Raw genomic sequence first — 27,999 nt, 5'->3', positions numbered from 1 at the left:
TTACTTAAATAGACTTTTTTTTTATAAATGTTTTCTCCTACAACATCAGAGTGCAGTGCCACATTAAATACGCACTACAATGACAATAGTTTAAAGCGATTTGAAGCATGTTTTATGGAAATATGGTTTGCTTAGTGACGTCATATTTGAGGGGGGGTCTGACTTTTTGTGACGCCGTGTGACGAGAAGGGGGGTCAAAAATCGTCCAAAATCGCGTGAGGTCATTTATGGATGGCCCACTATGGGACTGGCATTATCACCCAGCTCAGTACCCGTGTCCCTGTCAATGCCTTCCACGGAGAGCACAGAGACCTCTTACTCACCACCCAACGTATATACACACAAAGACAAAGATCCCCCGTATAGCCTGTAACACTGTAACAGACTGTTGGGGCAAGTGCTGTTAGCGAGCACCTATGAAGGCTAGAACGGTACACGAGGGGGTGGGTGGCCAGCACCACGCCCGGCCGCCTTTGTCTCCCCGCAGTGATGATGTTTACACACCGCACCAGGTACTCATTCGAGGCTGAGTCGACCTAGGGGAAAGCCAGGACCGGTTCAGATAATCGTCACTGATTTTGGCCGTGAGCGGGAATCGAACTCGGATCGCCAAGTTCGTAGTGCAGCGCGCTAACCGCTACACCACCGCTCCCCACGCGCACTAGCACACAACGACAACGATCCTGCCCCCCTCCCCATATAGCCTTAACAGACTGTTGGTGCAAGCGCCTATGGAGAGGCAGCCTCGGCACCTCCGATCAGTACGGTCGGCTACGTACTGTGCGAAAGAAGTTCAAAGCTCATTGTTGTGAGCGTCGCTCCTCTGCCCTCCACTGTTCTCGGAGGGCATTTGTCTCCAGCTGCGTAGTTGCGTCCTTCACGAGCCTCATCCTCCCCAGAGGCCGATCTTGACATCACCGCTGGTACCGGTCATCGGCAAGTCCACTTAACTCCACATCCTCCTGTACCGCCATCAGCTCCGTCTCTTCTCTGGCCCCACACAAGCTGCTTTGGCATGCGGTGGCTGGGCATGCGGGCTACAGACGTGCAGGTTCTTAAGACGGACGCACGCGGCGACGATTTGCTGCTGCCTTGCGGTTGGCTGTCCACGCGATGGAGTAGCGACACACAATTCTGGTTCAGTGATTCTGCACTTGCTTTATTACTATAGTACTATACTGCCTTCAACTTTCATGAACGACCGGGTGTTTAAGGTTAGCGATATGTCGTATTATTTGGCTGTATAACAAATGAAAAAATATAATTACTTTACTATGCAAGTGAAAAATGTGTCTTTTAATATTTATGTTTTTTTTGTATTTAGGGCCCCTTTATAACATTTGCTACAGGCCCCGCACTAGCTTAATCTGGCACTGGTGATACGACCGCCGCCACTCTACAATAACCGGTGCCAAAACCGTGCCACGCGCGCCCTCCCACGGGGGCACAATGGGCTATTTAAACGGTGGGGGGGGGGGGGGGGGGCTCCTACAAGATCCGACTGTGGGCCCCCCTCCTTTCGCCCAACTCACTTTAACTGAAAGTTATGGTTTTTAACCCCGTATACAATAATATGTAGACTATACTTATATATTTGCATTTTAGTTGCACCATGTATTGGGTTTAGAAGTAGACAGTCTCGCAGTGGCAGTATGAATAAAATATGTAAAGGTAACAATACTCACAATTAAGTTATTGTGCGTCTTGCGTTCATCGCTGGGGGTGGATCACGCAACTCTATGCCGATCTATTGATATCATAGCCACGATGCGTTAATCATCGGGGTTGGTCCATAGTACACCACAGCTAAATTTGAATGAATTTTTTTTTTATTAGATTTCTTAGCATGTTTGTACTTGTGTTTATCTGTTGATTTGGCGCCCCCTTGTGAACCGACTGGGCCCCCTATGTATCGCATAACGCCGCCACATACCCCCCCACCCCGCGCATAGTTGCACCCCTGCCCTCCCCCATGGCCTTGTGGGACGCCTCGGTACCGATAAAGTTATCGTAACGGGAAAGGGGTTAATTAGAGAGTTTTTGTAAGGCGACACAGAGTCTCTTTGAGACGACACGGTCCTGATTGGACGACGGCAGTGTATGTACGTGCGTTGAGCTTCTTGCGCACCTACGTAGCCAACCATGCAAACCGGAAATGCGGCGGAAGGACAACAAACTAAGCACACGAAGAGTATGCGTAACACTGCATCAACAAGACCTCAGCAGTGGTTGTCAAGTCTCTAGCGATGATGTCAATGCAGGAGGACCACCCCCCACCGGGCGAAGGCCTCAACTCATCAAGCAGCCCCCATCTCTCGCGGTCTGGCGATGGGCAACAATCCACCAAACGCCTACGCATGCGCGTGAACTGATCCCGCCACTCTGTGTCTACGTAAGTATGTTGAACTTATTTCACACCGTACGTAGCCAACCGTGCTAATCGGCGGTACTCTGTGTCCTCAGTGGACGTGCCAGCCCAGCCAGGGGGCTCGTTGATGGGGCCCAGGTGAGGTGGGAGGAGGGGGGGAGTTGGGTGACGATCGTCATTTGGTTTCTCGGAGTGGCACGTAGAGCGTGAGGCAGGAGCCCACGTCCCACAGGCCGGCGGCAGCGTGCATTCGGCCTTCGGGGCCCTTAAGGCCCTCGTGGTCCCCGGCCATGCGGAACGAGTGCAGCTCGGCGCCGCACTCCGCGTCGTAGAACGCCAGCCGGGCGTCTGCCAGGTCCAACAGCACGCCCACGCGCCGCAACCCCGACGACGGCGCCACCGCCGCTAGAGCCGAAGCCGGCGCGGCGGTCGGCGGCGAGAGATCGGCCGCCGCTTTCCCCTTCCCGGCGCCGGCGCCGCACTCCCATACGTGCGCTCGCAGGTCCCATGTCCCACGGCAGCCGGCATCGGCCATGGCGAGCGCCACTGCGTCGCCGGCCCAGCGCGCATCCTCAGCCGGCGTCGCCGCCGGCACCGCCACCGGCGCGAGAAGCGTTTGCCGGTTGTCGTGCCAGGCTGAGAGCTCACCCTCGGTGAGCGCCAGGCACCAGGAGAGCGCGTTGGCACCCAGGCAGACGTCGGCGCTGGCGCCCCGCCGCGGCGAGTCCCCGCGCGCGACCCCCACGCGCCAGTTCTGCGCGCCGTGGACGCCGACCTCCCAGTAGCTGGGGCCCTCGCGGCGCCCGGGGCCCGCCAGGGGCTCGCGGCTCAGCAGCTGGGGCCACACGTCGAAGGCGGTGGGTTGGGGCGGGGCGGCGTCGCGCCGCCCGCGCTGGGACACGCAGCGGCCGTCCGGCGACACGAGCAGCCGCGGGTGGGCACTGTTTGAGTCGAAGGTCAGGGGGCAGCCGTCTGTGGGGTCGGGCGAAGGGGACAGTGACAGGGGGGGGGGGAAAGAGGGGAATGGAATGGTGATGGATAGGTTGGTGGTGATGTCGTGAAGTTTACACAACCTCCTTGAACTGGACGTCCGTAGGCACCCCAAGCTAAATCCTGCTGAAGCCTGATTTGGTTGTTAGATTTAAAAAGAAAAAAAGAAAGCTAATTTCTTTAGAACTGCTTTTTGTGTTTAGTTTGTTGTACTTCCCCCGCACCTCCGATTAGCGCGGTTGGCTACGTACGGTGCGAAAGACGTTCAACATACATACACTACACTATACACTACGCTACTATACAATACACCACTACAGTACATTTAAAACTAGTTTCTTTAGAACTGCTTTTTGTGTTTAGTTTGTTGTCCTTCTCCCGCGCCTCCGATTAGCACAGCTGGCTACGTACGAAGTTCAACATACATACGTACATACATCATTTAAACGTTCCATATACGAATGAAGAACATTGGGGCAAGGCGCTCCTCCACAGCCGGGGAAGGGAGCTGCACAGCAGAAGGCACGGGGCACTCAGTGTGTGTGGAGGAGACGAGTGCAGAGAATGCACAGAGGGGCACCGATCATTGCGAAGAAGGAAGCCTTCATGATGGCCATGCGTATCAAGAGGGGTGGTGGGGGGGTCAACCTACGAGATCGTTTTGGTTGTTCGCTTTTGAGAGCGGCTACACATCGTAGGAATTCGCCAGCGAAGAGAGGGCCAGGGCCACGGTGGCAGGGAGATGTTAACTACCTCGCCTGATATACAGGAGGTCGTGGGTTCCATCCTGACCCAGAGGCCTGCTGCTGTATATTTGGAGCTTGCGTCTCTCTCTCGCTCTCCCCGTGGTCGCGTGGACTTTTCTCCGAGTCCTCTGGTTTTCCCCACCACATTTAGAATCGACAATGTGCGTTTCAAGTATTTGGCTGCTTTAAATTTCCACATGATGATAAGCCGCTTCATCGAGCTATCATTCGTGGCCCGGTCGCTTCTGAAATAGAGCTCTACAGCTCAGTGGGACTTACCTGGTAAGATAAAAAAAAATTGTTTAAAACCAACATTTTTAACAAAGCCAGATTAATGTTAAGGTGTCTACTTTTTAAATAATTTAGTTTTAGGACCGAACCAACAGGATTCTGGCAGCCGAGTTCCAGACGTGTTCACAATCCATCCAGGACACGGGCAGAGGCACCAAACAGAACACCACAGCACATCCACCGGGGGAGTTGAAGACGACGATGACGATGGCCGTGACGATGATGACGTTGATGATGCGTAGGGACTCACAGCGACGCAGCATCCGCACGTCGAACACGGCGAGGACGCGCTGGGCGTGCGCGAGCAGCGAGTCGAGCAGCCTTGCCCGCGCTGCGCCCGTCCTCAGCTCGCTCTCAAAGCGCCCCTCCGAGTCGCTGCACTCCTCCTCTTCCTCATCATCCTCATCCCCCGCCCCGGCCGCCGTTCCCGCACCGGGGCTCCCCACTGCCGCGTCGGGAGCCGCAGCGCCCAGCAGACTGAGCACAGGGGGGGACATGAGGAGAGGGGTGAGAGGAGAGTGGGAGAGGAGATGAGAGATGATAAAGAGAGCAGAGAGGGGTGAGGAGGGAGAGGGGAGAGGAGGGAGAGGAGGAAGAGGAGGAAGAGGGGGGAGAGGGAGAGGGGAGAGGAGGGAGAGAAAGGAGAGGGGCTAAGAGAGGGTGAGAGGGAGATGGTTGAGAGGGGAAGAGTTGGTGTGGAGGTGCCTTGTGCCGTAATTCTATGGGGAAATGTCGCCGCATCGGCTTTTGCGGCTTTTGCTGTGTGGCACCCCGATGTGTTTCAATCATAATGATTTCAACTTCCTCATACATTTTATGTTACACACAGCAACCAGTGACACTGTTGTACATCATTGCAAGGCTGCAATAAAAAAAAAAGTCCACAAAAGCTACTGCCACTGTTTCCAGATGTAAGCTACGATGGTGTTTTGCCTCTTGGCCATTAACAACCTCCACGCAATAACTGGCACAGAATCTCACTTTGAATTATTCGAGCAGCATTCTTTTCATCAGCTGCATAATGCTGTGCAGAAGCTACCTTGGTCTATCGCTCCACTTGAAGCTTCGTGACGTCTCAGCTACAGCGATGCCCTCCCTTCTCTATTATTGCGAAACGTGGACTCCTCGAACGGAACATCTGCGCCGGTTAGAAACATTCAGGCTGGCCTGCTTACAGTCCATCCTAAGTTTAACCAGCAGGCTGGATTGTGCGAGCAGCTCACATATCCTTAAACAATTTGGGCACAGTCAAATCGGTAAACTCCAGCAGGCAAGGCTGCATTGGCTGGGTCATGTAGCCCTCATATGCCCAGCCACCGCATCCCCAGCAGCTTCTGTATGGCCAGACAGAGGGGGCTAAACGGGTGTGGTAGACGGACCGATGCGGTACAGGAGGATGTGGAGCTGAGTGGACTTGCAGAAGACTTGTACCAGCGGTGTCAAGATTGGCTCCTATGAAGGAGGCTTGTGAAGGCAGCTACTGGGTAGCAGAGGGCGGATGAGCGGGGTGCGTGTGGGGGGGGGGTGCGTGTGGGGGGGAGGGTGCGTGTGGGGGGGAGGGTGCGTGTGGGGGGGAGGGTGCGTGGGGGGGGGGGGGGCGTGTGGGGGGGGGTGCGTGTGGGGGGGGGGTGCGTGTGGGGGGGGGGGTGTTGCGTGTGGGGGGGGGGTGCGTGTGTGGGGGGGGGTGGGGGAGTGGTGCGTGTGGGGGGGGGGTGCGTGTGGGGGGGGTGCGTGTGGGGGGGAGGGTGCGTGTGGGAGGGTGCGTGGGGGGGGGGAGGGCGCGTGGGGGGGGGGTGCGTGTGGGGGGGGGTGCGTGTGGGGGGGGGGGTTTGTGTGGGGGGGGGTGTTGCGTGTGGGGGGGGGGGTGCGTGTGGGGGGGGAGTGCATGTGGAGGGGGGGAGGTGTCCTCCGGGGGTATTCACCTCTTGTGAATGACGGCGGCCGCCTGTGGAACAACAACGCAGAGGGATTAGTAACGCGGCTCGCAGCGCCTCACATCCCACTACACTCCCCTCTAAGCGCAGCTCTGCGTGTGCTGTAACACACCCGAGTATTGGTGCACTCTGCGGTCAGTCCTCGCTTAACGCATGACAGTGTGATGACGCGTGTTTGCCATAAGGCAGTTATCCCACGAGGAAACACTTTTCGCACAACACAGAACAAGCTCGCCATTATAACGCGGTGCGAGCGCCCGTTAGGGCCCGTCCATAAATGACGTCACGCGATTTTGGACGATGTTTGACCACCCCCCCTCTCTCGTCACAAAAGTCAGACCCCCCCTCAAATATTACGTCACAAAGCTCTGCCCCCCCCCCAAAATGCTTCAAATCGCTTTAAACTATTGTCATTGTAGTGCGTATTTAATGTGGCGCTGCACTCTGATGTTGTAGGAGTGTTGTTATAACAATTCTATATTTATTTACAGTTGTGCATTTTGATGTGATGTCACATTTCTCAACCCCCCCCCCCGCGTCACACATCGTCACAAATGTCTAACCCCCCCCCCCCAGGTGCGTGACGTCATTTATGGACGGCCCTAAAGGAGTTCCACAATCACGTTATAACGCGGAACGCGCGCCCGTTATAACGCGGAACGCATGCCCGTTATAACGCGTTAAACGACAACTACCTTCTACCTACCCCTCCTCCCACCCCACCCCCTCCCACCCCCCCCCCTACCTTGAGCGTGGCGATGTCGCTGCCGAGCGCGAGCGTCGCGTGCGCCGCTGCGGACGCGCGCCGCGCGCGCTGCAGCCGGCGCTGGGCGCGAGCCGCCTGCGCCGCGTTGCGCGCGAGGGCGCGCGCCTCGGCCCGTGCCGCGAGCGCGAGCGCCGCGCGCTCCTCGGCGTCGAGCGCGCGGCGCGCGGACTCCGCGCTCTGAGTGGCCGCGCCGCGCGCTTCGAGCACGCGGTCCTGCGGGTGGGGAGGGGCGGGGTTGGGTGGGGGAGGGGCGGCGTTGGGTGAGGGGGCGGGGTTGGGTGAGAGGGTGGGGGTGGGTGTTGGAGTGGCGGGGTTGGGTGGGGAGGTTGGTTTGAGGGGGTTGGTTGGGGGGGGGGGGGCACAAGGGGGAGAGAGCACAAAATCAAAATATTTCTTGTTTCACAATATTTAAACCATGAGGAGGAATCCGATGGTCCATGAAGCTCATTTCCACAGACATCCAGTAACGGGGCACGGGGTCAGAAGGTTACACCAACAACCAGAGACACGTAGGTATAAAATAAAACAAAATTAATTCAGAGACAGCCTTCTTAGTGAGTGTCACCAGTGTTTGCCCAGACAACAATGCACACAGCATCAAGGCAAGTTGTCTTGCACGTTTTGCCACAAGTTCGCGTGGCTAATGCAGACTCCGTGTCTTGCAAAAAGTGCCTATTTGGTGTTTGAACATCTTTACGCCTCCTATCCAATCTAGATTTTAAGTTTTCGTGACTGCAGGGATCCATACTCTTTGGTTCTTTCGGTAAAGTCACGTGGGGTATAAAATGAAATAAATCAAAGAGTATGAATTATGATGGTTGTATTCGCCCTGCTCCCACCAATGTGGGGATTCCGCCATGAGCGAAAGCAGCGGTCCTTAAGCCTTCACTGCAGCCTTGCCACCCCTTTGGTTGTCAATCGTTTAAACAATGAACAATGTTAATAAACACACCCCACTGGTGTAGTATAAAGTGTATTGCAGTGTATAGTGTAGTGCTTCGTAGTGTAGTGTATAGTGTAGTGTATAGTGTAGGGCATTGGTTCTTAACCTTTACTTCGGGGCCGTCCATAAATTACGTCTCGCGATTTTGGCCGATTTTTGATCCCTCCCCCCTCGTCACACGGCGTCACAAAAAGTCAGACCCCCCTCAAATATGACGTCACAGAGCTCTGCCCCCTCCCCAAACCATATTTCCATTTTGAAAATAAAACATCCTTCATATCGTTTTAAACTATTGTCATTGTAGTGCGTATTTAATGTGGCGCTGTACTCTGATGTTGTAGGAGAAAACATTTATTAAAAAGGAGGCGTTGGATAGCTGAAATTTAGTATAAAATTCACTTGAAAATATTCAGCGTCTAACTAAAACTGCATATGTTCAGAATATTATATTTAAATTCTCAGATATTTATAAAATATTAAAAGTAATTATAACTATAAAAAAAAATACTTGAAACTTTGTAGTAGAGCGAAGAAAAATGTAGAGTACAATTATAACAATCACATATTCATTCCACAGAATGAAAAGCCCTGGTAGAATCATTAAAATAAAATGTTGAATAACAAGCATTTAAAAAATTGTCAAAATTTATACTTCACCATTCTCCCATGGAGAAGCAAATAGTTAATACTGGTAGGAACGAAGTGGACCAGACCACCAATAGATTAATGTGTCCGTCCGTCCGTCCGTCCGCGTTTGTCCGTCCGTCCGTCCGCGTTTGTCCGTCCGTCCGTCCGTCCGCGTTTGTCCGTCCGTCCGTCCGTCCGTCCGCGTATGTCCGTCCGTCCGTCCGTGTATCAACATCGCCCCCTACTGCAAACACTTGGCATGACCCTGTCTGACAAGATGGCCGCCCGCTCCCCCTGCGATATGTGAATTAAACAAGATGGCCGTCGCTTCCGGCGCATCACGGCAAAACTTTAAACTTCGCTTCAAAATTACTTTACTGAAACGCAGCACGTTTATTTAAAAAATTACGTTACTGAAACGCTGCACGCTTTTTAACACAGAGACAAGAAACATTTATTAACACAGAAACGAGATACATTTAATCGCCTTATTTGTGCACGAAAAGCACGGCACGAGGCCTAGTGCGGCAGGCTTCGTGAGGCCTAGTGCGGCAGGCTTATTAACACAGAGATGAAACGCAGCACGTTTATTTAAAAACAATTACTTTACTGAAACGCAGCACGTTTTTTTAACACAGAGACAAGAAACATTTATTAACACAGAGACGAGATACATTTAATCGCCTTATTTGTGCACGAAAAGCACGGCACGAGGCCTAGTGCGGCAGGCTTCGTGAGGCCTAGTGCGGCAGGCTTATTAACACAGAGATGAAACGCAGCACGTTTATTTAAAAACAATTACTTTACTGAAACGCAGCACGTTTTTTTAACACAGAGACAAGAAACATTTATTAACACAGAGACGAGATACATTTAATCGCCTTATTTGTGCACGAAAAGCACGGCACGAGGCCTAGTGCGGCAGGCTTCGTGAGGCCTAGTGCGGCAGGCTTATTAACACAGAGATGAAACGCAGCACGTTTATTTAAAAACAATTATTTTACTGAAACGCAGCACGTTTTTATAACACAGAGACAAGAAAGATTTATTAACACAGAGACGAGATACATTTAATCGCCTTATTTGTGCACGAAAAGCACGGCACGAGGCCTAGTGCGGCAGGCTTCGTGAGGCCTAGTGCGGCAGGCTTATTAACACAGAGATGAAACGCAGCACGTTTATTTAAAAACAATTATTTTACTGAAACGCAGCACGTTTTTATAACACAGAGACAAGAAACATTTATTAACACAGAGACGAGATACATTTAATCGCCTTATTTGTGCACGAAAAGCACGGCACGAGGCCTAGTGCGGCAGGCTTCGTGAGGCCTAGTGCGGCAGGCTTATTAACACAGAGATGAAACGCAGCACGTTTATTTAAAAACAATTATTTTACTGAAACGCAGCACGTTTTTATAACACAGAGACAAGAAACATTTATTAACACAGAGACGAGATACATTTAATCGCCTTATTTGTGCACGAAAAGCACGGCACGAGGCCTAGTGCGGCAGGCTTCGTGAGGCCTAGTGCGGCAGGCTTATTAACACAGAGATGAAACGCAGCACGTTTATTGTTGTTGTTGTGCATATTGGCAGTGGTACCTGACTCGGCTGAATCTGCAGCCCGGCAGCGGCAGAGCAGAGGCAGCGAGAGGCCTCGTCGCTGCTGCTATTCACTCGCTTATAGTTCTACCGTGTTCACTACATCTCTGTCGTGTTCACTACATCTGCTGTGTTCACTACATCTCTGCCGTGTTCACTATCATCTCTACATCTCTGTCGTGTTCACTATCATCTCTACATCTCTGCCGTGTTCACCACATCTCTGCCGTGTTCACCACATCTCTGCCGTGTTCACTACATCTGCTGTGTTCACTACATATCTGCCGTGTTCACTATCATCTCTACATCTCTGTCGTGTTCACTATATCTCTGTCGTGTTAACTATCATCTCTACATCTCTGTCGTGTTCACTACATCTCTGCCGTGTTCATCACATCTCTGTCGTGTTCACTACATCGTATTCACACGTGTATCAACATCGCCCCCTACTGCAAACACTTGGCATGACCCTGTCCGACAAGATTACCGCCCGCTCCCCCTGCCATCACGGCAAAACTTTAAACTTCGCTTCAAAATTACTTTACAACAACAAACTTGCACCATCGCTACAGCTGCCGCGACGAGAGATGTGGGAGAAGCGGCGACCGCTGCCTTGCAGGTGAGAGGTGTGTATATGTGTGTGTGCGTGTGTGTATGCGCGTGTGTATGTGCGTGCGTGTGCGTGCGTATGCATGCGTGTGTGTGCGTGTGTATGCGTGTGTATGCGCGTGTGTATGCGCGTGTGTGTGCGTGTGTGCGTGCGTGTGTGTGCGTGTGTATACGCGTGTGTGTGCGTGTCTGTGTGTGCGTGTGTGCGTGTGTGTATATGTGTGATTGTGTGCGTGTGTGTGCGTGCGTGTGTGCGTGTCCGGCCCACTCGAGCGGCGTGATGAATGGGCGCTATTGGGCTTCGGATCGTTATTCACGGCGAACTGGAAGCGTAGCAACACAACTTCATTACGTGTGTGTGTGCGTGCATGTGTGTGTGTGTACGTGCATGTGTGTGTACGTGTGTGTGTGTGCCGTGCCGGCCTTCATAGGTGCTGCTCGCTAACAGCACTTGCCCCGACAGTCTGTTCAGGCTACACGGGGGATCTTTGTCTTTGTGTGCGTGCGGTGTGTGCGTGTGTACGTTTATGCGCGTGTGTGCGCGTGTGTGTGTGCGTGTGTGTGCGGTCGATATCCCTGTACCGGTATTAGTATTATTCCTACCAGCCCACCCCGCAGGGTCCTGTTAATGAAAATTTATCAAAATTAGTGTTGTTAGAGGAATTATATTTAATTAAGTTTATTTAAAGTTGCGCATTTTGATGTGACGTCACATTTCTCAAACCCCCCCTCCCCCCCCTCGTCACACATCGTCACAAATGTCTGACCCCCCCCAGGTGCGTGACGTCATTTATAGACGGCCCCTTAAAGGCTATGGAGCAGTAAATGAGATCCCGTCTCAACGTCCAATTAAAGCAGCAGGAGATCACTCGACTAGAATTTCCACATTTTTAAGACGGCTCGCGAGATTGTTTTTACCCTTATGCCGCACACCAAGGCCGTAGCCATGGAGTCAACATTGGGGGGGACCAAATCTTCCAGGGGGTCTGGGGGTCCCCCCCCCCAGAAAAAAAATCTAAATTTGAAAACTCATTTCCTGCCATTTCCTGCCTAAAATATAACAAAAATTTACTAACACATAGGATGGACTTTTTATTTATTTTTAACAATAATGTCTAATAGTTGTATTGTATTACATTGCTCAGTTTTTTTTATGTTTTTACTTTTTCTTGTTTCATTTTATGTAATGGCAGAGATTAGGGCTTAATAAAGTACAACCTTAACCACAATCATATAAACAGAAATCTATTTTATAGCAATATATTGGGGGAGACATTTTGAGAATATTTGAATATTGGGGGGGGGGGGGGGGGATGTGTCCCCCCCCCCCCCCAATATATATATTAAATACGGCCTTGCCACACAGGATATCAAGCTGCCACTAGGGGTCCCCCTAGGCTAAATAAACCATCCACTGCTTTCTCTGGGACCTTTCTCGAACGTTACGCAGGGCGCCAATATCACAAGAGCGAGCACTGTTGTTGTTATTACTACACCGGGGTTCCCGTGCCTGGGAGCACGGGACAGGGACACGTGACACAAATATATGACGTTGAACTTTTATCGCACCGCACGCAGCAAAGGTCGCGCCCAATCGGAGGTTGCGTACGGTGCGAAAGAAGTCCCAAAGTTTCATCCGAACAGCTTTGTGTGCGTGCTCAGTTTGTTGTCCTTCACCCGCACCTCCAATTAGCCGCGGTTGGCCAAGTGCGGTGCGATAGAAGTTCAACATTCACACATGACAAACAGCAAATCGCCTTCTCCTCCTGCACTGCCACGAAATGCCTCCTCGTCTTCGACGGCCAAGAACGGGAAAGGGGCCGTCCATAAATGACGTCACGCGAGTTTGGACGATTTTTGACCCCCCCCCATCGTCACAAAAAGTTAGACCCCACCTCAAATATGACGTCACAAAGCTCTGCCCCCCCCCCAAAAAATAAAACATGCTTCAAATCGCTTTAAACTATTGTCATTGTAGTGCGTATTTAATGTGGCGCTGCACTCTGATGTTGTAGAACGTGTTGTCTATATTTATTTAAAGTTGCGCATTTTGATGTGACGTCACATTTCTCAAACCCCCCCCGGCACACATTGTCACAAATGTCTGACCCACCCCCCCCCCCTAGGTGCGTGACGATTTATGGACGGCCTCAAAGGAGTTTCACAACCACCAAACCACAAAAACCACCTCCACAGAACCGGCTTGCAGGCCACAGTTCGCCACGACCACCACGCCTAGCAACTCCCTTGAGCTGCTTGAGCCCCCCACCCAATTCCCCCCCCAGTGCCCCCCCCCCATTGCCCCCCCGCAGTGGTTACCTGCAACGTCCGCGAAGAGTCGCTCAGCTGCGCAGAGACGGCGCTCAGAGTCCGCTCCCTCAGCGCCAGCCGCTCCAGCAACGCCGTCAGCTCCGCCTGCACAGGGGAGGGAAGAGGGGGGAGCAGGCGGGGGGGGGGAGCAGGCGAGGGGGGGGCAGGCGGGGGGGGGGCAGGCGAGGGGGGGGGCAGGCGATGGGGGAGCAGGCGATGGGGGAGCAGGCGGGGGGGGAGCAGGCGATGGAGGAGCAGGCAATGGGGGAGCAGGCGGGGGGGGGCAGGCGAGGGGGGCAGGCGATGGGGGAGCAGGCGACGGGAAGCATGCGAGGTGGGGGGGGGGGGGGTGGAGAGCAGGCGAGGGGGGGGCAGGCGATGGGGTTGCAGGCGAGGGGGGGCAGGCAATGGGGAGCAGGCGAGGGGGGGGGCAGGCGACGGGGGGAGCAGGCGAGGGGGAAGGGCAGGCGAGGAGGGAGGGGGGGAGCAGGCGAGGGGGGGGATCAGTATGACCTCGAACTCTGCGTTATGCAGCCACTAAAACGATGACAGCTTCTCGACTGACTTGAGATGCCACCTCCGATGGCTATCTGTGGACTTCCCCCACTCCCCTCTCCAAGCCGCCCCATTGCTCACGCGCAGTGGAACGGGGTGGGGGGGCAGTTGATGATATAATCGCGTACTCAGCCTCCTTCAGAATTAAGTAAATTTTGGGTTAGATAGTGGAGGTTGTAATATCGTTTTATTTTAAATATATATGGATATTACCCTCCCCAACCGCACGGAAAACGTCGAATGAAATCAGGTTGTCAAGTGGGCAAAAACGCTCCGAACGATTTTGTTTATCAGCAAGCAGGAAGGAATGTTGAAAAATAATGTTTACATTTTTTTGTCTGACGTTTCGCTGCAGGTTACTTCCCGCACAGCGCGCGTGTTCCCGTTCCACCAACACGCTTTTCAACATTTCCAACATATATTATAATATAATAATCATTGTAATAATAACAATGTTGGTCTCGGGGAGGCCCAGAAACGGTCCAGACAATCGTCACTTGTGTGGGTGGCCGTAAGCGGGAATCAATAATTAATGGATTCGCCGGGTTCGTAGCGCAGCGCGCTAACCACTGCACCGCCCGCTCCTCATGAGGGACAAAGACAAAGATCCCCCACGTAGCCTTAACAGACTGTTGGGGCAAGTGCTGTTAGCGAGTAGCAGCGCCTATGAATACCGGGAGGGTACACGAGGGGGTGGGTGCCCGGGTGCGTACGCTGAAATTCCTTCGCACCTTACGTAGCCAACCGTGCTAATCGGAGGCCAGCACTGCGCGCACTCACCCACGCACGGCGCATACACAACACACGGCACAGCACACGGCACACACAGCACGACACGACACACGACACACACAGCACACGCACGGCACACGGCACACACGGCACGACACACGACACGACACACACAGCACACGGCACACACGACACACGGCACGACACACACGGCACACGCAAGGCACACGGCACACACGGACACGGCACGGCACACACAGCGCGCGAGCGCCTCCGTCTCTCACCCGCACGTCGCCGCTGGCGCTCGCGATGTCCGCGTGCTCGTGGCCCGCGTGCTCGCGGCCATCGCGCTCGCACGCGGCGCACACGCACGAGCGCGAGCGCGCGCAGTAGCGCCGCATGGGCTGCCCGTGGCGCGCGCACGTCGCGTCGTGCAGGCGCGTGGCGGGCGACACGAGCGGGTGGTTCGCGAACGCCTCCCTCTCGCGGTGCGGCCGCTCGTGCGTGGCGCACAGCGAGATCTCGCACTTGAGGCACGTGCTCACGGCCTCCGCCTCGTCGCCCTGGGTGGAGGTTGGGGGGGAGAGACACGTTCAACGTGGAGGTCACACACGTGCGGGTCACACGCGGGGGTCACAGACGTGGGGGGGTCAGATGGCGTCATAATCCATAATTGAACCAGGTGAGGCATCTAGAGGATACGATAAGTCCTCCATGTGTGATCACGTGGTTGAACTTAATGCGGAAAATGTCTGCTTTGGAACGCCGGGGGGGAGGGTAGGGGGCTTTGTCGTCTGTCGCGGGGGTCGCTGCTGGTGTATGCGAGGGGGTTCTTCTCTCTGTCCCATCATTCCTCGAGCTATCCTCATGCTTCTTCCGAGATCACAACCGAGGTAATGGTGGATCGTCGTGTGTACTCGATTCCTTAACTTGCGTTGCCTCTATTTGTTGGATGCCATGGTAGCGAGGTGTTAACTACCTCGCCTGGTATACAGGAGGTCGTGGGTTCGATCACGACCTGACGTCTGCTGCTGTATATTCGGAGTTTGCGTCTCTCTCTTTACCCGTGGTTGCGTGGATTTCTCTCCGGGGTCCTCCGGTTTTTCTCTCCACATTTAGAATGAACTTCACGCGTTCAGAGAATTTGGCTGATATACATTTCCACGTGATGATGATGAGCCACTTCGTTGAGCCATCATTTGTGATCGCCAGGTCGCTTCTAAAAAAAAGCTACATACAGTAGTTCAGTGGGGGCCTTACCTGGTGCCAATAAACAATCGTTTTTTAAATCTTGACTTAAAGCTTTCGTGACTGCAGGAATTCATATTCTTTGTGTCTTTCGGTAGATTCACGTAGATACGTTCAAAGAAATAAAATAAAATATCCTATCTACGTGACTTTACCGAAAGACCCAAAGTTTAAAAACAATAGTTTCGTTTCAGTTTTGTTGGATGCTGTTGTCATCGTTCAAACCATAAATCAAATATGAAAAAGGAGACCACAACAGGCCGCGATTACAAGAGTAACCCCGAGCAGCAGACGTTGTCAACGCTGATCAAATTACAGACGGCGCATTCTCTTTTGTTCTTTGGGTAAAGTCACGTAGGTATACAATAAAATAAATGAAATCACGACGTTTCGGGCGCAATACAAGCGTCCGTCATCAGGTGGGACAACCACAGCAAGAAACAATTGCTGAAGTGGGCAAAAGTTGCTGCTGTAACAAGAGGCCATATAGGTAAGAGAGGAGGGAGGAGCCAGGGAGGAGTGATAGAGAGGACGACACAGCAATGGACGGCACAGCAATGGAGCAAATGTACAATCGAAGCACAATCGGAGCACCTAGAAGTGAGAGCAGAAACCACAAGAGTACGTTCGACGTGTCGATTGTGAAGGTACATTGCCTACTTAGGCGGGAGAGTCCAGTTGTGTCGTGGCTAATGAGAAGCGCTGGTGGACGACGCACGTTTCATTTCACCAAAACCCCCCAAATAATGTGAGTCGAAAAAGCACCGGGTCGCATTGATCGTTTCCTGGTCATTGCATAGCTACTTAGGTTGGTCAGCACATTAGCGAGGTTAACCATTCGTACGACTTTATAATTAACAGCATGTCACCACATCGTAGTGGTTTACTGCGGACAAGAGTGGTACTGGTAGGAACCTCCTGGTTACACCAGCCCACAGGGGATTCTTGTGTCCGTCCGTCCGTCGTGCAGGGAGGGGCTGGGTGGGGAGGGAGGGGCTGGGTGGGGAGGGGAGGGTGAGGAGGGGCTGGGTGGGGAGGGTGGGGAGGGGCTGGGTGGGGAGGGTGGGGCTGGGTGGGGGGTGGGAGGGGTGGGGCTGGATGGGGAGGGGCTGGTCACCCCGTGGTGCCCTTATAAAACTCAACGTTTAACCTACTCACGCCAGCTTGTGCCCGCCCTCACAGTCGGGCATATTTGCGGAATACACCACGCCGTCGTTGACCCTGGCAATTGACCGAGCAACCCAACGTTCCTACCAGCTGCCTCCGCAGGAATGTGTTACTATGGATCTTGTGGTAAACTACTGTGGGAGGTAGAGGCCGACCGAAATTCGGTTTCGGCGCCGAAAGTTGGCAAATGGCCTCTTTCGGCATAGTATCTGTTTCGGCCGAAGCCAAAAAGTTAACTTTCGGTCTGGTTTTGATTTCGGCCGAAACCAGAAATTCAGTTTCGGTCGGCATCTAGTGGGAGGAAGAGCAAAACTACAGGAACTCTCTCTCTCTCGCTGCTCTCGTTGTGGCCAGCAGCAGTGGCCAGCAGCAGCCCTCGACATTGGCATCAAAGCTCCTGAACATCATTCCTGTCATACAGAGATGTTATCTGTGCGTGGAGCTGCGTGACACCGCGTTGAGAGTCAACGGACCTCCAGGCCGCTCTCACGCACAGTCTGCTCCTGCTGCTGCCTGTCTGAGCCGTTCGTGCCACACATACCGCGGGTAACCCCGCATCGTACCGTCAATGACGGCCTTAAATATTCGCTGCCGATGTATTGGTCGTGAGCCGGAATCGAACTCGGATCGGCAGGTTCTTCGCGCGGTGTAAGTGCCAACCACTGCGCCAGCCACCGCTAGCCCACAACTATAAACAAAGACAAAGATCCCCCCATGTGGCCTTAACAGACTGTGGGGGCAAGTGCTGTTAGCGAGCACCTATGAAGGCCGGCACGGCACACGAAGGGGTGGGTGGCCAGCACCACGCCCGGCCGTCTCTGTCTCCCCAGTGGCGATGTTTTCACATCGCATCACGTACTCATTTAAGGCTGGGTCGACCTAGGGGCAGGCCTAGGACCGGTTCAGATAATCGTCGCTGGTGTTGACCGTGAGCTAGAATCGAACCAGGGTGTCGCCAGGTTCGTAGCGCAGCGTAGCGCTAACCGCTCCGCGTAGCGCTAACCGCAACCGGCTTCGCCCACGTGGCCGTATGAGGCAATTAAGTTGATGCCACCAGGTCAGCGCAACAACCGATGGCTCCGTGGCAGGTCATCAAGAGGCGACTGTTTGACCTGGCCGCGTGCTGTACTGCTGGGCTGGGCCACTGTCACGGCAGAGCGGTTGTCATGACTACAGCCGCGCGCGCACACGCAGACACACACCGCACTAGTTACTCATTTGGTGCCGTCCATAAATGACGTCACGCGATTTTGGACGATTTTTTACCCCTCCCCCCTCGTCACGCGGCGTCACAAAAAGGCAAAGCCCACCTCAAATATGACGTCACAAAGCTCTGCCCCCCCCCCCCAAAACCATATTTCCATTTTGAAAATAAAACATGCTTGAAATCGCTTTAATTGTAGTGCGTAATTAATGTGGCGCTGCACGCTGATGTTGTAGGAGTGTTGTTATAACAATTCTATATTTATTTAAAGTTGCGCATTTTGATGTGACGTCACATTTCTCAACCCCCCCCCCTCTTCACACATCGTCACAAATGTCTGAACCCACCCCCCTAGATGCGTGACGTCATTTATGGACGGCCCCTTTCAGGTCGAGTCGAGCTAGGCGGAGGCCGCCAACGACCGATTTAGACATTCGCTGTCAACCGATTGATTGTTGGGCGTGAGCGGGGAATTGAATTCGGGTCTTTTTACGGGTTGGTAGCGCGCTGCTACGCTAACCACTGCGCCACCGCTCCCCTAACCGGCGCCTTGCACAATGGATGCGCGCGTGTCGAACAATGCAGCTCAATGGCCTGCCGGTCTTGTTTGTCAGCATTTTCCGTGCACGCGACGTCGTTCGCGCACACCGACGCTGTCAAAGTTAAGTGTGTTGACAATTGTTGTCGCACTAATTTCGTAGGTCCGACATCTGCGGCCACTCGAAGCTAATCATTAATTCGCTCCCACTCGCTCACTCGCTCGTTCACTCACCCACTCGTTCGACTCGCCCACCCATCCACTCACGGACCCACTGAAGCCAGCGGACGGTGCGTCATTTGTATATTTAGCGGTTGAATACACCCGCAGCATTAACCGAGGCGGCCGTGAAAGCTCGAACCGCGAGCGCTTGGTAATGTCATGGGCTCCAGTGGGAAATTGACTCCCGTTTCTAGAGGGGGCAGGTGTGCGTTTGTGTATGCGTGTGTTGGTTGTGGGCCTCCCCTAGGTCGGCTCAACCTCAAATTAGTACCTGGTGCTGTGTGTAAACAGTTTTAGTTTCATTTATTAATTATAACCCTGTGAGCCATGAGGCTCTTGACTTGGGTGACTACACGCAACAGAAAAATCCTGGAAAAAACAGCAAAGTCTTCCAGAAAAAACACCGTATTTCAACGTGCCACTGGGGAGACAAAGGCGGCCGGGCGTGGTGCTGGCCACCCACCCCCTAGTGTGCCGTGCCGGCCTTCATAGGTGCTCGCTAAGAGCCCTTGTCCCAACAGTCTGTTACAGGCTACACGGGAGATCTTTGTGTTTTTGTTGACCCTTGAACCCAGAATAAACCCAGGACTTTACGCAAATACAGCCAGATAACTCGAGGCACACCAGGCCCGTTCAGAGTCCACGCTGCTCACGAACAACCGATGGTGATAAAGGTGGCCTGCCACCTTTATCTCTCCCCAGTGCTCGTGTTTTCCTTTTCTTTTCACACAGACCGTGCCAGGTACGATCCTCATTTAAGGGCTGAGTCGACCTAAGGAAGGCACGTGACCTGCTCAGACATTCACTGCCGTTCGCGTATTGGTTGTGAGCAGTGCCGGATTAAGCTAGCGCGGGGCCTGTAGCATATGTTATAAAGGGGCCCTAAATAAAATAAAAACATTAATATAAAAACACGTACATTTTTTACTTGCAGAGGAAAGTAATTGTATTTTTTCATTTGCTATACAGCCAGATAATACGACAAATCTCTAACCTTAAACACCCAGTCGTTCATAAAAGTTGAAGGCGTTATAGTACTATAGTAATAGAGCAAGTGCAGAATCACTGAACCGGAATTGTTTTTTTTTAATTTTATACCTACGTGACTTTACCAAAAGAACCAAAAAGTACGGAATTGATAGCTTGAAAGCATTTAGCGCGGGGCCCTTGAAAGTGCGGGGCCCGTAGCATATGTAGCTACTACACATGTAGCTACTTTTGCTGCTACGATAATCCGGCATTGGTTGTGAGCGGACGAATTGAACTCGGGTCACCCGTGTCTGAAGCGCAGTGTCGCTAACCAATGCGCCACTGCTCCGTGTTGTTACACGTGGCCCCGCATGACACAACTAAGCACACGCCACGATGGGTAAAAGTGCAATCAAATTTCACACATCACTGGAGCACGGTATTACTTTTTGTAAATGCGTATGTGCGTGCGTATGTCTGTGTATGTTGAACGTCTGTCGGACCGTACGTAGCCAACCGCGCTAATCGGAGGTGCAGGGGAAGGACAACAAACTAAACACAAAAAGCAGTTCTATAGAAATAGATTGTCAATTGACTGCAGTGGTGTAGTGTATAGTAGGGTAGTGTATAGTGTAGTGGATAGTATTGTATAGTAGTGTAGTGCATGTATGTTTAACTTATTTCGCACCGTACGTAGCCAGCCGTGCTAATTGTAGGTGCGGGGTGAAGAACAACAAACTATGGGTCTCTGTGTGAGTCTATGGGTCTATGTGTGAGTCCATGCGTTTCTCTGTGAGTCAATGCGTCTCTCTATGAGTCTCTGTGTGAGTCTATGGGTATCTGTGTGAGTCCATGCGTCTCTCTGTGAGTCTATGGCTCTCTGTGTGAGTCTGTGTTTATCTGTGTGAGTCTATGGCTCTCTGTGTGAGTCTATGGGTCTCTGTGTGAGTCTGTGTTTATCTGTGTGAGTCTATGGCTGTCTGTGTGAGTCTATGCGTCTCTGTGTGAGTCTATGGGTCTCTGTATGAGTCTATGTGTCTCTGTGTGAGTCTATGTGTCGCTGTGTGAGTCAATGTGTCTCTGTGTGAGTCTATGGGTCTCTGTGTGAGTCTATGGGTCTCTGTGTGAGTCTATGGGTCTCTGTGTGAGTCTACGTGTCTTTGTGTGAGTCTACGGGTCTCTGTGTGAGTCTATGTGTCTCTGTGTGAGTCTATGTGTCGCTGTGTTAGTCTATGTGTCTCTGTGTGAGTCTATGGGTCTATGTGTGAGTCCGTGCGTCTCTCTGTGAGTCTATGAGTCTCTGTGTGAGTCTATGGGTATCTGTGTGAGTCTCTGTGTCTCTGTGTGAGTCTATGAGTATCTGTGTGAGTCTGTGTTTATCTGTGTGAGTCTATGGCTCTCTGTGTGAGTTCAGGGGTCTCTGTGTGAGTCTATGGGTCTCTGTGTGAGTTTATGCATCTCTGTGTGAGTCTATGGGTCTCTGTGTGAGTCTATGTGTCTCTGTGTGAGTCTGGGTCGCTGTGTGAGTCCATGGGTCTCTGTGTGAGTCTATGTGTCTCTGTGTGAGTCTATGTGTCTCTGTGTGAGTCTATGGGTCTCTGTGTGAGTCTGTGTCTCTGTGTGAGTCTATGGGTCTCTGTATGAAGATATATGTATGTGTATATGTTAAACTTTTTTCACACCGTACGTAGTCAACCGTGCTAATCGCAGGTGCGGTGGTGGGGGGGGGAGAACAACAAACCCAAACTAAACATAGTTTACGAGCACAGGCCCAAAAAGTTCCCAAAACGTCAGAGTCGTAGCAGGCATGTCTGTTGAATGGAGCGAGGTTATTTATTGTAAGAGCCTGCGGTGGTGGAGGGGGGGGAGAGACGCGGTGATGACGCAAGGAGGGAATTCCAGAGCAGAGGCAGTGCCGTGGACAAGAGAAGTGAGCTGACCGGCAGTGTTGGTGAAGTGAATGGGTGAGTGTGGTGAGTGAGTGGGTGAGTGAGTCAGGGTGGTGAGTGAGTGTGTGAGTGAGTTGTCGTGACCTGCAGTGTGGTATATGGATGAGTGGGTGGGTGAGTGAATGATTGTGTGGGTGAGTGAGTGGGTGAGTGAGTGGGTGAGTGAGTGGGTGAGTGAAAGGGGTTTTGTGACCTGCAATGTGGTGTGTGAGTGAGTGGGTGGGTGAGTGGGTGTGTGGGTGAGTGGGTGAGTGAGTGGGTGAGTGAGTGGGTGTGTGAGTGGGTGGGTGAGTGGGTGTGTGGGTGAGTGGGTGAGTGAGTGGGTGAGTGTGTGGGTGAGTGGGTGTGTGGGTGAGTGGGTGTAGGTGGGTAAGTGAGTGGGTGGGTTGTTGTGACCTGCAGTGCGGTTGTGGTGGTGGTGGATGAGACGAAACGGATTCTGGTTGACCGAGTCCTCAATATGGGTGGACGGATCGGTGCGTGAAGGTCATGGGCACAGTAACCACGGCAGTCGTAGCAGCGATACACGAGTGACAAGGAGGTGACTGGCCGCTGAGTGAGCGAGCGACTGGATGTGGCGAGTTCTGCATCATTAATCTCCCCGACTGCTGCTTGACCGTGAATTCCATCACGCGATTTGCACACAGATGACATTAACACGCGCTGGATGGCTGTTGGGGTTTAGAGCAGAGAGTCACAATAACAAATATTTAAAAAAATGTATGTATATATTTATTTATACCAGTGGGACGAGTGCTGTTTCACTCTGATTCGATGGAGCGCGTGGGGCCGCGTGGTCTAAAACATCAGCGCAGGCGGGGGGGGGGGGATACAAAGGCGGTCTGGATGAGATGCGCGTGGCAACCGGGCGGAGGAAGCGTGGCATTGTGACGAGCCTGCTGGTGCTATGCCCAGGAGGTCTCGCTGAGTCTCAGGACTCATTCTCAGTAACTGTCCCGGCTCGGTTGTCGCAGTAAGGGGTCGCGATATTTTCCGCTGTTCGAGCGATTCCCTGTTGCGTAATTGGTTGTCCAAAGCGATGATTCGTGTGACGTTACCAGGTAAGGCTCCCGCCGAGCTGTGTAGCGCTTTTGATCAGAAGTGACCTCGCTATCACAAATGATAGCTCAACGACGGTGGCCCTTCATCGTTGCGTGGAAATGTGTTAGCAGCAGCCAGGACACTCTATGAAGGTGTGATGTCGATTGTAAACGTGGAGGGAAAAGACCCGGAGAAGAATCCACACGACCATGGAGAGAGAGAGAGAGAGACACGCAAACTCTAAATATACAACAGGCGTCGTCAGGGCTAGGATCGTACCCACGACCTCCTGTATAGCTGGCGAGGTAGTTAACGTCTCCTAGCCACCGTGATGATGATGAGATAGATTGGCAAACTTTAAATATACAACAGGCGTCGTCAGGGTTAGGATCGTACCCACGACCTCCTGTATACCTGGCGAGGTAGTTACCATCTCGGGATCGAACCCACGACCTCCTGTATACCTGGCGAGGTAGTTAACGTCTCCTAGCCACCGTGGCGCCTCTCACAGAGCAGGGGGTGGGACCCGATGGCCTTCCCTGGGGTCCGTGATTTCATTTCATACAGCGAGCACCTCTGCGTCGCTCTCCTCCCTCGCTCTCTTTCTCTATAAGGGGCCGTCCATAAATTACGTCACGCGATTTTTGACGATTTTTTACCCCCCCCCCTTCGTCACACGGCGTCACAAAAAGTCAGACCCCCCCTCAAATATGACGTCACAAAGCTCTGCCCCCCCCAAATAAAACATGCTTCAAATCGCTTTAAACTATTGTCATTGTAGTGCGTATTGAATGTGGCGCTGCACTCTGATGTTGTAGGAGAAAACATTTATTAAAAAGTATATTTAATTAAGTAGAACGTGTTGTCTATATTTATTTAAAGTTGCGCATTTTGATGTGACGTCACATTTCTCAACCCCCCCCCCCCCTCGTCACACATCGTCACAAATGTCTGACCCCCCCCCCAGGTGCGTGACGTCATTTATGGACGGCCTCTCACTGTGCTCGCTAAAAAAAACAAGTTGAGCTTCTTACGATTGTTATATGAAGCCACTACCACCACCACCTTGACCACATTCCCGCAACACGATATGTGTAATACGTGTGTGTCATCGCCGCAGCATCCTAGCCGCACCAATGCGGTCCTAGAGAGGGCGGGGGGGGAGATTTCAGACTCCAACTTCGCGTGCCTAAACTGGAACTATTCAAACTCTTTGGTTCTTTCGGTGAAGTCACGTAGGTATAAAATAAAACAAATCACTCTCTACCCACGTGACTTTACCGAAAGAACCAAAGAGGATGGATTCTTGCAGTCACGAAAGCTTAAAATCAAGATGGAACTATTCAACTTTAACTTTCTTTTAACCAGGTAAGACCCCCACTGACCTATTTGGCACTTTGTATCAAAAGCGACCTGACCTTCACAAATTATAGCCCAACGAAGTGGCTCATCATCGTCACGTGGACATGCATAGCAAACATAAACTCTACACGCCAAATAACTCTAAACGCGTGTGGTTTCTAAATGTGGAGGGAAAAACCGGAGCACCCGGAGAAAAAGCACGCGACCACAAAGAAAGAGACACCACAAACTCCAAATATACAGCAGGCGTCAAGGTCGGGATCGAACCCACGTCCTCCTGTATACCAGGCGAGGTAGTCAACATCTCTGGCTCGAACCCACGACCTCCTGCATACCAGGCGAGGTAGTCAACATCTCTGGCTCGAACCCACGACCTCCTGCATACCAGGCGAGGTAGTCAACATCTCGGGATCGAACCCACGACCTCCTGCATACCAGGCGAGGTAGTTAACATCTCGCCACCGTGGCGTCATGACACACGAGGGCGCGGGGGTTTCTGCTGGCCCCACGCACGACCACCTTTGTTTTCCCAATGTTGACGTCTACACAGAATCGGGGTCTTTATTTACCCTGGAGGAATCCGATGATCTACGAAGCTCTTTGATCGCCGATCTCCAGTCGGGGCACGGGGTCAGAACGCTACAACAACAAACACTACAAACAACACGATAGGAGTGCACAGTGTGGTCAAGGTAAACCAAGGCCGTAGCCATGGAGTTAACATTGGGGGGGGGCCCAAATCTTCCAGGGGGTCTGGGCCCCCCCCAGAAAAAAAATCTAAATTTGAAAACTAATTTCCTGCCATGTCCTGCCTAAAATATTAAAAAATTCACTAACACATAGGATTGACTTTCATTTATTTTTAACAACAATGTCTAATAGTGTATTGTATTACATTGCTCTGTTTTTATTTTTTACCTTTTCTTGTTTCATTGTATGTAATGGCAGAGATTAGGGATTAATAAAGTACAACCATAACCACAATAATTTCAAAAGAAATCTATTTTTTACAGCAATATTTGGGGGGGGGGGGGGACATTATGAGCATATTTGAATATTGGGGGGGGAGGGAATAAGCCCCCCTCCCCCCATATATATTATAATTGAGGTAAACACATCACTTCACAAATATAAATAACAAAAACTAAATTATACTTTGTCTTACAAGGTAAGGCCTACTGAGCTAATAGATGATAATTATTCTTCACAAGCGACCTGGGGACAAATGATAGCTTGACGAAGTGGCTCGTGATGTTGGAATCAGAAGCAGACGATTCATTGATACTGGAGGAATCCGATGAACTATAAAGCTCTTTTTTTCCACAGATATCCAGTCGGGGCACGTGTCAGAACGTGCCAACAGAAAATAAATAAAAACGATCGGAGCACACGACACCAAAGTGCAGTCTGTTTGTGAGGTTAAGTCGACAGAGGAGAGAGCCCAGGATCGGTTCAGATATGTTCTGCCACTCTTATTAGCCGTGCACGGGAATCCTACCCGGGAAATTCGGGTTCGTAGTGAGGTGGATGCGCTAACCACTGCGCCACCGCTCCCCGTTATCCAACTCATTACGCGCGTCTCGTGTAACTGCGGGGTTTGTTTACCGGTAAAGCCGCTTACCGAATAGTAGCATCGATTTACCGGTTTTGAATGCGCATCTTACCCTGTGATTTGTTCCCAGGGGGATGCGAAGTGGTCGCGCGGACGATTTCGAGGGCGTGGGGAGCGGTCGTGGTGGAGCAATGCGCTACGAACCCGGCGGCCTGAGTCCGATTCCCGCTCACGGTCAACACCGGTGACGATTATCTGAACCGTTGCTGAGCCTCCTCTAGTTCTACTCAGCCTCAAATGAGTGCCTGGTGCTGTGCGTAAAAACATCGCCACTGGGGAGGCAAAGACGGCCGGACGTGGTGCTGGCCACCCACCCCCTCGTGTGCCGTGCCGGCCTTCATTGGTGCTCGCTAACAACACTTGCCCCAACAGTTTGTTAAGACTATACGGGGGATCTGTGTTTGTTTGTGCGTCTGTGTGTGTGTGTGAGTCTGAGAGAGTCTGTCTGTGTGTGAATCTGTGTGTGTGTGTGAGTCTGTGTGTGAGTCTGTGTGTGTATGTGAAGGACGCTACTGGGCAGTTGGAGGCAGTCGCCCTCCAGCAACAACGGAGGGCGGAGGAGCGACGCTCACAACAACGAGCGGAGCGCCGGGTGGCTAAAGCACAGCAAGTTGGCACAGTAGGGGCACAGGTGGTGCATCAGCCTGTCATCTCGGTCATCTCAGTCAGTCGACCCGTGGCACCTGGGTCTGCCCCGTGACCTCCTGCCAGCGGGCGTTCGACACTTCACGTGGCCTCAATGTGCACATGGCCTGGCACAAGCGTCGTGGTGACGCCACCGCCACTTAGTGGCGAATGGCGGTTGTTGTTGTGAGTCTCTGTGTGTGCGAAGCTGTGTGTCTGCGAGTCTGTGTGTGCGTGAGTCTGTGTGTGTGCGTGAGTCTGTGTGTGTGTGCGTGAGTTTGTGTGTGTGAGTCTGTGTGTGCGTGAGTCTGTGTGTGTGTGCGTGAGTCTGTGTCTGTGTGAGTCTGTGTGTGTGTGAGTCTGTGTGTGTGTGAGAGTCTGTGTGTGTCTGTGTGGGTGTGAGTCTGTGTGAGTCTGTGTCTGTGTGTGTAAGTCTGTGTGAGTCTGCGTCTGTGTGTGTGTCCCACCTTGGGGCAGCAGTCACAGCGGAGCCCAGCCGCGGCCGCTCTGCTCAGCGACTCGCGCAGCCGCTCGGCGACGCTGAACAGCTTCAGGTTCTTCTGCAGGATCGGCTTCCTCTCGTACTCGTCGCGGCACTCCGGGCACGCGTACCGCGCCGCCCTCCTGTTGGCGGGGGCTCCAGGCGGCGATTTGGGGGGCTCTGATGGAGCGGACTGCACTGACCACGCGCCCTGGATGCATCCGAGGCAGAAGCTGTGGCCGCATCGCAGCAGCACGGGCTGCGAGTAGAGCTGCAGGCACACGGGGCACGTCAGCTCCGAGACCAGAGCGGCGCGCTCCCCGGAGCTCAGAGACGACGACATCGTCACCTCCTCGTCGTCGTCTTCTTCTTGTTATTCTTCTTCACCACGGAGGCGGCTCAGAGGGTGGTTGGTCTTGGTGGTTGGTCTTGGTGGTGGTGGTGCGAGAATGGGTGATGGAGGATTTGACCAGACGACGATAATGGTGGTGGTAGTGGTCGCTCACAACACTCGCCCTGAGAGTCTGTTCAAGGCCGCACGGGCGATCTCCACCGATGTTTGGTGGTGATGAAGGAGGTGCAGAGTCGTCCTCCGTAACAAAGTCCACACCGTGTCGGGGCACTCCCTCGCTCAGTCCATAGCTCGCTCTAGCTACCCCGGTAATCCACCAAGGAAGCCGTGAACTTGAAACAACCTGAAATCAATCCATCACCGCTCACTCACTCACCCATCAATCCACGTTGTTACTCAATGAACCAACTCAGTCACCCGACTTAGCCTCAATCGTCCACTCGCCTGTTCACACAGCACGCGTCGATTCACTGAGCGACGTGACTCGTTCACCTACTCGCCTAATGAAACTCACTCAACTCCACTCACCCCGTCAATCACTCACCTATTCAGCTTCTCACTCACCTACTCAGCCGCTCACTCACCCCGACAATCACTCACTTATTCAACTACTCACTCAGCACTCGCTCACAATCGTATTCACAGACGCATCCGTCCGCTCAGTCGCTCATCAGCAGCAGCAGCCGAGTTCTGACCACGACGACTGCAGCGGCAGCAAGAGGTGCGCGGTGACATGAGACGCGCGAGTCACCT

At 52.7% G+C, this 27,999-nt stretch overlaps 1 protein-coding gene across 1 annotated transcript; it reads right to left on the bottom strand.

The window, feature by feature from the left end:
* LOC144737185 (E3 ubiquitin-protein ligase TRIM11-like) lies at positions 1-27,999 on the bottom strand. Its single transcript, XM_078619906.1, has 7 exons — positions 26,881-27,999; positions 14,762-15,040; positions 13,200-13,295; positions 7,075-7,308; positions 6,318-6,340; positions 4,646-4,872; positions 1-3,340 (listed from the first exon to the last, which is right to left on the bottom strand). Exons 1-7 carry the CDS (start codon positions 27,235-27,237, stop codon positions 2,544-2,546), a joined length of 2,013 nt encoding a protein of 670 aa, XP_078476032.1. The 5' UTR covers positions 27,238-27,999; the 3' UTR covers positions 1-2,543.

The sequence above is a fragment of the Lampetra planeri genome, chromosome 65 (genome assembly GCF_965212315.1).
Source record: "Lampetra planeri chromosome 65, kcLamPlan1.2.h2, whole genome shotgun sequence".
NCBI lineage: Eukaryota > Metazoa > Chordata > Hyperoartia > Petromyzontiformes > Petromyzontidae > Lampetra > Lampetra planeri.
The sequence above is the reverse complement of the archived record's forward strand: the minus strand, read 5'-3'. Positions and strand labels throughout refer to the sequence as shown.